General features: G+C 37.4%; 1 protein-coding gene across 1 annotated transcript in view; it reads left to right on the top strand.

Annotated features, from left to right (window-relative positions):
- Nucleotides 1-11,385, top strand: part of LOC140204914 (WW domain-binding protein 2-like) — a 61,753-nt gene extending 50,368 nt beyond the window's left edge. The window contains exons 5-8 of the mRNA XM_072271862.1: nucleotides 2,529-2,780; nucleotides 5,709-5,807; nucleotides 6,367-6,443; nucleotides 7,109-11,385. Coding sequence (XP_072127963.1) covers nucleotides 2,529-2,780; nucleotides 5,709-5,807; nucleotides 6,367-6,443; nucleotides 7,109-7,156 — 476 coding nt within the window. The 3' untranslated portion in view covers nucleotides 7,157-11,385. The remainder of the gene's footprint in view (nucleotides 1-2,528; nucleotides 2,781-5,708; nucleotides 5,808-6,366; nucleotides 6,444-7,108) is intronic.
- Nucleotides 11,386-11,751: the final 366 nt, after the last annotated feature.

Raw genomic sequence — 11,751 nt, forward strand, 5'->3', positions numbered from 1 at the left:
GCACATTGGCCTTCATAAATGAAAGTATTGAGTATGGGATGGAAGTTGTATAAGGCATTGGTGAGACCTAATTTAGAGTATTGGGTGCAGCTTTGGTCACCTACCTACAGGAAATATGTAAATAATTTTGAAAGAGAAAATTTACGAAGATGTTGCTGGGTCTGGAGGACCTGAGTTATAAAGAAAGAATGAATAGGTCAAGACTGATTGTGGACTTCAGGAAGGGTAAGACGAAGGAGCAAGTACCAATCCTCATAGAGGGATCAGAAGTGGAGAGAGTGAGCATCTTCAAGTTCCTTGGTGTCAAGATCTCTGAGGATCTAACCTGGTCCCAACATATCAATGAAGTCATAAAGAAGGCAAGACAGTGGCTATACTTCATTAGGAGTTTGCAGAGATATCAACAAATACACTCAAAAACTTCTATAGATGTACCATGGAGAGCATTCTGACAGGCTGCATCGCTGCTTGGTATGGAGGGGCTACTGCACAGGACTGAAAGAGGCTGCAGAAGGTTGTAAATCTAGTCAGCTCCATCCAGCCTACCAATACCCAGGACATCTTTAAGGAATGGTGTCTCAGAAAGGCAGCATCTATTATCAGGGACCTCCAGCACCCAGGGCATGCCCTTTTCTCACAGGTAGGAGATACAGAGGCCTGAAGGCACACACTCAGCGATTCAGGAACAGCTTCTTCCCCTCTGCCATCTGATTCCTAAATGGACATTGAAGCTTTGGACACAACCTCACTTTTTTTTAATATACAGTATTTCTGTTTTTGCACATTTTTAAAAATCTATTCAATATATGTAATTGATTTACTTGTTTGTTTATTATTGTTTTTTTTATTATTTTCTCTCTCTGCTAGATTATGTATTGCATTGAACTGCTGCTACTAAGTTAACAAATTTAACGTCACATGCCAGTGATAATAAACCTGATTCTGATTCTGACTTTATTCCTTGGAACGGAGAAGATTGGGAGGAGATTTGATAGAGGTATAGATAGGGTAAACGCAAGCAAGCAGGCTTTTTCCACTGAGGTTGGATGAGACTAAAACCAGAGGTCATTGGTTAAGGGTGAAAGATGAAAAGTTTAAGGCGGAACATGAGGGGAAACTTCTTCACTTTGAGCGTGGTGAGAGTGTGGAATGAGCCGCCAGCACAAGTGGTGCATGCAAGCTTATTTCAACTTTTAAGAGAAATGTGAATGGATAGTAGGGGTATGGAGGGCTATGGTCCCGGTGCAGGTTAATGGGAATAGGTAGCTTAAATAGTTTGGCACTGACTAGATGGGCTGAGGGACCTGGTTCTGTGCTGTACTTTTCTATGACTAATCATTTCATGTAATGGTTAAAGAGGATTGGCTGAACTAATAGAACAATCATCTGTACTTCTAGCAGGTGAACTATAATTTGATTATATGGCCTGTACAATCAACATAGAATAGTGTCAATTCTACGTTTTTATTTATATACTCTAAGTACAAAAATTATAATTCGAGTTTTTTCCAATATTTTTATTATTAATTTCTGCAGAAAAGATAGAATACAAGAAGTATGTACAAACATTGTATTATAAGTCAAAAAAAGATAAAATACCAATACATATTTGAATCACACTTGCAACCTCATTACTCTATATTCATGTAAATTAAATTAAATCATAATATTGAAATATGATAATTCTATGATTATACAGAAAAAAAATCTAAACCCACTACCAAGATCGAAGCTGCTTGATAAAGAAAGAAAGAAGGAAAAAAAACTTTATATAGTGAAATATGTTATAAGCCAACATTTGTACTTTAACAACAAATCAAAGATTTTGAAAATAGTTCAAAAATGGTCCCCACAATGTGTGAAAGTCCTGGCTGGATTCAGAAATTGAACAATGGATCTTTTCTAAATTTCAACATGACATAACATCACGTAACCATTGAGCGTGAGTAGACGGAACAACATCCGTCCATTTAAGCAAGAGCATCCTCCTGGCTATAAGACAAATAAAAGCCAAAATGTGCAAATCAGATGTCTCCAGAATAATATCTTTTTCTCCAACAATACTGAATAAAGCAGTCCAAAGGATTAGGCTTAAAATTTACTTTGAAAAGTGCAGAGACAGTTACAATCTCTCTTACAATTTAAAGTGGTCCATAGGGCCCACATGACCAAGGATAAGCTATCTCATTTTTATTCGGATATATTTCCCTTTTGTGATAAATGTAATAATGGAGAAGCTTCACTAATTCATACGTTTTGGACATGTCCAAGTCTTGGGAAATACTGGAAGGAAGTATTTCAAACTTGAGTTTTGTATAGATTTTTTTAACGATGTCTTTTGTAGGCACCTCTCAGCTTGAAGAGCAATGTTGCACATGGATGCAGTAATGCTATAATATACCGTTCACTTGTTAAAATCAGTCATACTCTAATTTTCCAGGATGCGCTGGTTGCAATGAACCATGACTTAATTCTTTATTGCAATAACCTGTGTTGTCTGCAAAATGTAATTGACTTTGTTCTGTTAGCTTCTAGGGGTACTCCTGCACAGAACAATGCTTTTGGATATGAACCAATGGGGGTTATGAATTTTGGATTTGTGCCAGCAAATGGACCATACGCAGCAAATGGACCGTACGCAACGAATGGACCCTATGCAGCAAATGGACCATATGCAGGGAACGGTCCATATCCATATCAGCCTCCTCCTTTGAATGGAGGTTATGGACCACCACCAACATCAATGGGATATCTTTATGGAATGCCTGCACCACAGTCAGGTAAAGATAAAAAGCTTACTGATAAGACAATGGCAGTGCTAAAGGCCAGTCAGCTGATTCTGCAGTAGAAGTAGCAGAAGTATTAATGAACCTGTTCTTTCCTCTTAATAAAAGCTAAAGAAGTATAAGAATTGCTAGAAGATAAAAGATGAAGGTGCATCTGATTTGCCATCTACAACTCTAATAGTTATGTAATACAACAATAAGGGTGTAACTGGCTAAATATGAAAAGTCTCTTGAATTTGAAGAGACCAGAAATGAGCTGAGAGAAGCTAATATTGTTGGAGAGTTTTGGAACTGTAGGTTCAAAGTCACCTGACCATCCCAACAATGTTCCACTCTCCACATATCTCAAGTTACTCCCAAATTCTATCCAGAATATTACTTTGGAAATCAGGCTTAAAAACTGAAATGTCATGGGTGTCTTGGTTGCCTGGTTACTGCACTCTGGGTTAATTTCAAATGATGAGTACAGTCTGAGGAAAGGAGTTCCTTGGTGTAATCTGGGGATAACCTGATGCCTGCTAATCTGTGATTAAATAGCTGTGTTCACAGAGGTTAGAGTCAACTTATCCACCAACCTTCCCTGTTGATGGGGAGTGTTTGAAAGTCTTTCTGCAATGTCTTCAAAAATCAGTTTTGTATTTAAGGGTTAAATACAGCTTCTATAAGTTTTTGGCTTTCTCCACTGAAAGGTGTCACTTATTTTTTTACCCTTGTTTCATAAGGTGCATGTTAGTTAAAAGAACTGGTTGTACAATTGCTTTAAACGTGCAAGGCTGCTATGTAACTGATCTCAGAAAATGCATAGAACATCTAATTGCTCTTATTTTAAAATTAGCATACTTTTCATATCGGAGCCCTCCGGTCACCTCGCAGACTAATATTGTACTCTGCTGTAGCTCCAGAACCTTCCAAGACCTTTATACGCCTGTAATGTCAGTGTCTTGTACTCTGTTTTTCACCATTTCATCCTTGCAGACTGTGTCTTTCTCAGTCCACACACAAAATTGTGGGACTTCATCCATAAATCTGTCTTCTCCTCTATAAGGGTCTTTAATCTCCTCGCCAAACTTTGTCACCTATTTTAATATTCCTTGTGAGTTGCTCTCGGTTTTTTGTTTTCTTCTTAACACTTTACAGCATTTTATGTTGTTAATAGAGAGGCAAGTTTATCAACTTCTGCAAAAAGGCCGTTGACTCTTCACCCTACCATCCTTTTCCTGCCTCAGTGATCAAACCTATCCAGAGCCCCAAGCAGGTGCCCCCAAAACAAGCTCCATATTTCCTTTTGTGCATTTCCCTGAGTAAATCTGTTACACTTCCACATTCCTGCTTAAGAGCATTCACCCTTTAGTGTATGGCTTTTGATTTATTCATTATAGTAAATAGCACAGCACTTGCCACACACAGGAATAAACTTGACCAAAATGTCCATAATGCAGTCTTAAGAAATTATGAAATTTAGCAAACAAAATACTTTCTAAGAACTCATCCCTGTCATAAAGGGAAATGGCTGTTGGTTTTTAAAATTTCCAACCCTCTAACTTCCCACAAATTTTTGCTATATTGTATGCCCCCTATTTTGCTTTTATGCTGTCTTTGACTTCTCTTGATATTCACGGTTGCCTTGCTTTAGAATGATCCTGGGACTTTCAGATTACTTCCAGAAATTTCAGCCATTGCTGTTCTACTGTTATCCCTGCTCGTGTCCTCTTCCAATCATCTTTGGCCAACTTCTCTCTCCTGCCTCTGTAGTTTTCTTTACTTTATTATGCTACTAATACATTCGATTTTAGCTTCTCCCTCTCAAACTACAGGATGAATTCTATGATGTTATGATCACTGCTTCTTAAGGGTTCCTATATCTTAAGCTTCCTAATTAAATCTGATTCATCACACAACACCCAATCCAGAATTGCCTTTCCCTAATCAGCTCAACCACAAGTGTTCTAAAAAGCCATCTCATAGCATTCCACAAATTCTTGCTTTTGAAATCCAGCACCAATCTACTTCCATATTGACATCCCCCATGATCATTGTAACATTGCCTATTTTACATGCTTTTCTATCTCCTATTGTAATTTGTAGCCCACATCTTGGCTGATATTAAGAGAGGCCTATTGGGGTCTTTTTACCCTTGCAGTTTCTCAACTCTACTCAGAAGGATTCTGCATCTTCTGGTCCTGTGTCACCTCTTCCTAAGGATTTGATTTCATTTTTTTACCAAAAAAGCCACAACATGCTCGCTGTCTCCCTGCCTGTCCTTTTCATACAATGTGTATGTTTGTATGTTTGGCTCCCAGCTGTGATCTTCTTTATACTCAGCAATGCCCACAGTGTCATACTGCCAATTTCTAACTGCACTTCTTTTGCCCAGTGGAAGATGGGTGAAGAGAGAATGTCTGGGTTAGGTGGGGCCTTTGATTGTGCTGGCTGATTTACCGAAGCAACAACAAGTGCAGAGATCCAAAGTCCCTCCGTTCTACAATGATTTCTAGGAATCCAAGTCCCTGCCATTCATTGTGAAAGTTATAACTGTATTTGACTTTTCAAAATGTCACATCTTGCCCTTATCCAAATGAAACTCCCATTTGCCATTCCTTGGCCCACTTATTCGGCTGATTAAGATCCATACCCCTGTAATGCATTTAGTGGTATCTGCAAATAGAATCTTAGATGGGAACTGTAGAGGGCTACAGCCTAATGTGGGCAAATGCAATTAGTGCAGATAGGCATCATGATTGGCAGGACAAGTTGGGCTGAAAAGGGTATTTCTGTGCACTACTTTTCTATGACAGTATGAGTTTTGCATTTATACCTGCGTAGTCTGTTGAAAACAATTATTTCGCCAATGCTGGGATTATACTGCGGTAAGAAGAAATAAATTAGATTTATTTTAATGCACGTGTAAATGTGTAATTTCAGGTGTCCATCCATCTGCTCCTGCCATGGATATGCGCATGCCTCCCCCACCTCCTTATCCTGGACCTCCATCAGCCAATGTAGCTGACCATGGATTGCCTGGTATGTACGCTTTAAAAAGATCCAAATAACTTTATTAATTGACTTTGATAGTACATATCATTTCAAGTTCAAGTTTATTGTCATTCGACTCTATAACGTACAGTTGCAAGAAAGTTTGTGAATCCTTTGCAATTATTTAGTTTTCTGCAATTTTATGAGTTATTAATGCAGAAAACTGGGTCATTGCAAAGGGTTCACAAACTTTTTCTTGTAACTGAATACCACCAAATGAAACAATGTTTCTCCAGACCAGCAATTTCCAACTTTTTTTGTGCCATGGAGTCTTACCATTAATCAAGAGGTGTGTGGATCCCTGGTTGAGAACCCTTGCTCTGAGCAGTCCTTTCAATCCTTTGTAGGGTCTGGCAGTCTGGGAGAGCCTAATCTTGTAAACCTTTTAAAATTCTTCTGTTAAGTTGAAGTTGAAAGGGTTTTGTATTTGCTGGCAGAATATTTAGTGTTTCCTTGAGTGGAGAAAGATGAAGGGGTTCAATTAGTCTGTAGAAGAGTATGAAGAAATGTATTGCATTAAGTTACATTAAAACTTTTCATCTTTTAGGTGGAGCTAAAGCAGCAGAAGCAGCTTCTAGCGCTTACTATAACCCATGCAACCCTCACAGTGTGTACATGCCAATGGTAAGAGTTCTTTGTCTTCATTTTTGAAGAATTATAACTTCAGGTTTTCATATCCATCAAAGTTTTCCCCAAGTTGAGCACTAAAAAAATCTTTGCCTGGTAATAACCAATCCACAGTTACATTATGAAAGTTGTTCTTATTTACACAAATCCATTGGTCTTGGCAAGACTTAGTGTGGCAAATGTAAATTTTCGGCAATGCCTTCAAGTGCTCATGTCACAGAGATATAGATTGAGAGTACCGCCAGAAATTCAGCAGCACTTTCTTTCCATCGTGGTAGGTAGAAGATCCTTTGTATCTGCAAATGAAGCTCCAATGTATAATCTGAGTCTTGCTTTACAGTATTGATTAATCCGAACACTGCTATTCCTGGCAGTTTGCAGCTGCCTTGATGAAAAGTTACATATTTGTATATGGACTTCTTAACACCAAACTGCTTCTGGAGTACATTGCAGATCCTCCCATTTCTAGGTCATAGCATCCAATGCATATTTGTCCAAGAACATGTGTGTTTAAGTAGATGCCTGTTAGCAATTGGATTGTTTATGTGAACTCCTGTTGGTTCTTTTAAGATGTAAAAATATGTACCTCATTCATGCAAAAACATATTTTATGACTATCTCATTGTTCATGTCCAGCAGTAAAATAGATCTGTCTCTTACAGGATCAGCCCCCACCATATACTCCAGCAGATGAAAAGAAGAACAACTGAACCTGTTTGAAGTTCTTATTCTTTCAACTATTTGTGAATTATTTACTTTTTAAAAAGTGTGTTGTTAGATACTGTATTTTTATTAGACTTGACCCAGTCCATCTCTTTCCACCTTGTGTCCTCCAGCTAAGGAAGTGAGTCTTGGACTGCAGGCATCTTATGGTGGTGTCTTTGCACAGATGGCCTGTGCATTGAAGTAGGTGAGGTGGCCATTGCATTACACCATTGTACCCTATCTCTTTCCTAGTTGTCTCTCTTTGACTTCCCTTGCCTTTCAGAATTAAGTCTGCCTCCTAACCTCTGACCTCCATATATTGTCGCCATAGAATGCAGGTGTTGGGGAAAAAAATTGACCAAACTACTCTGGTGATTCCACTTGAGCCATGTCTGCCTAAACTCTACAGGATCTATTCCATTAGGAATTCTGGACAAACCTGGGGATGAAAACATTAGACTAATATGACAAATCCCAGTTTTGGAGTATTGCCCTTGATGTTGTAACTATTTAGACTGTGAAGGCAGTGTTAATGAATACAAAAATATTGCTTGTAAATATGATAATATTCAAAATATGCCAGAAAGGTATAAAATTATTGAAATTATTTTGTATAGTACCAACAGAAACAATGTTTTCCTACAAAATGACAATGCTATTTTAAGTAATGCCTGTGAAAATAGATTAATAACACAGCTATGCTCATTAGCCGGTCATCACACAATAGGCTTTGGGATTTTGATGTTTGATGTACCAAGGTCCTTTGTTTAAATTTCTCAGTAACAAATAAAGTACTTCATGTTTTTGAAATTAGATAATATCAACATTATTCGGAATATTACCAAGAAATATTTTTACAGCTTGGTAGGAGGGGATTGGAGAAGTTATTCTGTAATATTTGTCTGACCTACTTCATGAAAGTTTTATTGTAATTTCTTATAGAGGAACATAAAATCAGATTGACTTGTTTCTAAACTTCAACATTTGCTGTATCTTGGTTCTAAATTTTACATTTTAGTACCCACGTGACAGTTTGCGTTACTATAGATAAGGAATGTAAGTTTCAGGAATTTGAATCCTGTTCATCACTTTGCATTGTCCCCACCATAACTGATGACCAATCATATTTTATACAGTTTGTTGAATGGGCCTAAAGGGTGCACTTAGACACACACGGGATTGGAAAGACACAATCCATAATTCCACTGCTGATGTTCAGTTTCCTTCATTGCTGGAACCAATGTGCACAAGATCCATCATTGCTTAGCAGGGTCTTGACTTTATTTATGAAACCTTTTGTCCTTCCATGACACTGCTTGTTTAATTTTTAAGAATGATGTACTGTGTTAGTTACTTCCAGAAGGATTCTGTAACTTGTTAGTAGATAGATATAGTTGGTCATTTTGAGGGAACGGCTAGAGCTTAACAGTTACAGATAAAGGTAACCAGGGCACAGGCATAATATGAAGCATTCTGGTAAATTTCTTTGAATAGATCAAAAGTTTACCAACTAACTCTGGTGAAGAGATATTTAGGCCTGCTGATTTCCTCCAGTACTTTGTGTGTGTTGATGGGATAATTGAGTTTTCTTTTTATTTAATTATAAAGTAGGTAAACTGGAGTGTATTTCATCTGTTTCAGCTTTGGTGATTATCCTCTCAATGGAGGATACCTTGGTGGAAATATTAGAAAACTTTAGTAACTAATCTCTTTGAAATAATGATGAAAGCCCAGTAAGGTGTTTCACACATGGTCATATTGCAGGTCTGGTAATAGTACATTGTCTAGATCTCTGACCAAAATGATAAACACCTGTTCATCTAGTCACCTAAAGACAAATCCTGAGCAATTGATATGGTTACCCCAGAGGTTTGATCAGTTTGGACTACTCTCTCATTTCCCTGTCAACAGTGTAACTCCACTCTATGAGTAGCTCAGTAACCATTGCCGCCTTGGCTTGCAGTTGTGTGTGTGGGAGAATGAAGGAACACGAGGGAGGTAGCCTGCAAAATAGATGGAGGATGAAGACTGAACTCTGTTAATATTTTTCCAAAGCAAAATGATAAAGAAAATTAATCATTGCTACACTGCTGTAGACTTTTGTACCATTAACCATGCATGTCATGATGGTGGGGGTAAAGCAAGAGGCACTGGTATGGCTTTTATTTTTTCTCTACTTAGCTACAAGTGGTGCCTGACTTCTTAGAAGCATTGTCCCTTCACAGTAGCATGTTCCTGCATCTGATTTTTTTTTATATGTATACACTGAAAGAAAATTACTAAACATCTCAACTCTTTCAATTAAAATTTGATATTTATATCTTTTACTGATGATGATAAAGTAATATACAAAGTGACAGAACGAAGTGTGGTTGAAACACTGCCACAGCAGGGAAAGACAATGTGTTTGACCCATTGTGTGCATTCTGATTTTATTATGATTCTGAGAATACAAAAGCAACTAAATTAATAAGCAGTTGAGGTTGTTTGAGAACTTCAGTTTGATTACTGTTGAACTTTATAGTTGCAAAGCATTGAATATACAGTTAAATCATAGCTGAGTGTTGTAATGTTGATAGTTACAGTGCTCGTCTTTGGCAAAGAGCTGAAAGGAACAGAATTTAATGGGTTTTTAAAACAAAATTAATAGGTCCTTTTTTAGCAATGATGTGGCATCGTGGTGTATTGGCAAGTTCTTAGTTAAAACCATTAGTAGTCTTCCATCTAAAAGCAGTTCAGTAGCTTCTTTCATTGATAATGGTACAGACCACACCAGTAATTTAAGCACTCTTAACTGGAGAGCTATTTAAAGCACCTCCATGGTCAGAAGGAGTCCTCTTGTAAACTTTCATTGGCAAGTGGTCATAACTAGTTGAATAAGCCGATGAATGAAGATTCACACTTTTTCTCTAGACCTTGGGAAATAATTCTGCTGTGTATTGGGTTTACAACTGTTGCAGTTGGGTGATTGCAGGATAAAGTAGGCATTTAGCACAGCTATTAATTCATACTGTAGATTTATGGATCTTCATATAGATTCCAAAACCACTAAAAGAATTGTTAGTTTTAAAAGATCTTTCTTTATATATAGTTTCTTGAAAAGGAAGAGTTCACTAACTTTCCTTGCATATTTTGCAAGTAACAACGTAGCAGGAAATATGCACAATGCACATTGAGGCTGCTGCACCTTGCATCCTGTTTTACACTGGTTTCAGAGTTAATCTGGTTCCCATCACCATACGGATATCATTGTTGTCAACCAGAAACTCGAGGATGAAGGAAAATCCAACTCCTTAGAACACAAAGCCATCGGTGCAAAAATTACTGCAACCAGGGTCACTCTGAGACCAACAATTGTGTAAATGGGACTTTCTGGGGGAATTGTTTAAAAATTATCTGCAATCCTGATATATTCAAGCAAAACAACCTGCCTTGAAGTAGGGGAAATTCCAGCAGCTTTTCAGACTTCCTACAATTTATTTGCTTCCACTAATCAGTTTCTCCCAAATTGCAACTGTATATGCAATATTTATCAGTTCAGGTACACGGATGAGGTTATAGTAAACCATCTTAAATGTGTTGCCAATTGTTAGCATGTCCTTCCATTTGAAAGTAATTGTTTAGAAATGTTAAAATGGTGTGTAAAATATAATGTAAAATAGTGAATTATATTGTAGGAAAGGAAAAACAATCTAGAACTTTCAATTGTAGTTAATGACAGCAAAAATTTCTGGAATACTTGGGTATTCTCCGATTTCCTTGTGTTACTTGAAATACAGAATTTCTGTGAATTGTTGAATTGGTAGGAAGTTCTTTGATTATTTTCTTAATGCTGATTTTTATCTTAAGTTGGCTAGTTTTTTTTATTTGATCTTTGCTTTTGACCATGTATTGATGCAGTAAACTGAACAAGTATTAATCAAAATAAATTTGAAAGGAAAGACCATGGAGCATATACCCATCTGAATCTGAGATGCCGCAAAACCAAGTGTGACGGCTTTAAAGCAATATGCTTAAGTTAAAGGAAGGTGACTAATGTAATAAGATCTGAGGGAAAATAACAATGCATTGCTCTTTATTTAATCTGTACTTTTGTATTAACTGGAGAATTGAGTGACCTGCTAGATTTATAAAAATGAATGTGTTTACTCATTGTGTATAATTCTGTATGTATGTATGCTTCAATAAAGCTTTACTACTTGTTAATAAATGCTTTCATAAGCAAATAAAAACACTTGTGCAATGTGAGCATGCAGTACCTTTGGGAAACGAGTTGATCTCTTAATGTAAGAAGAGGAAAAGGTTTTCACTGTGGATTACATGGAGCAGGTACATCCTGTACTGGTCTCCTAAGCGTTTACATCTGATGTGAATTATCCGACCAATTTACACCTTTGATCTTACTACAACAACTCACACCTGTACCTTGGGGGTGCACATATCCTTTCTATGCTTCCTCAACCCGTCATCACCTCTGGCATTAACCACTCACATAACAAAATAGGAGTAAATCACTTGGCCCATCAAACCAGCCTTGCCATCCAATATGATCACAACTAATCTGCCCCAAGCCTCATTTACAGTTTTCAGCAGCCCTTGT

This window comes from Mobula birostris, chromosome 11, assembly GCF_030028105.1.
Source record: "Mobula birostris isolate sMobBir1 chromosome 11, sMobBir1.hap1, whole genome shotgun sequence".
NCBI classification, from domain to species: domain Eukaryota; kingdom Metazoa; phylum Chordata; class Chondrichthyes; order Myliobatiformes; family Myliobatidae; genus Mobula; species Mobula birostris.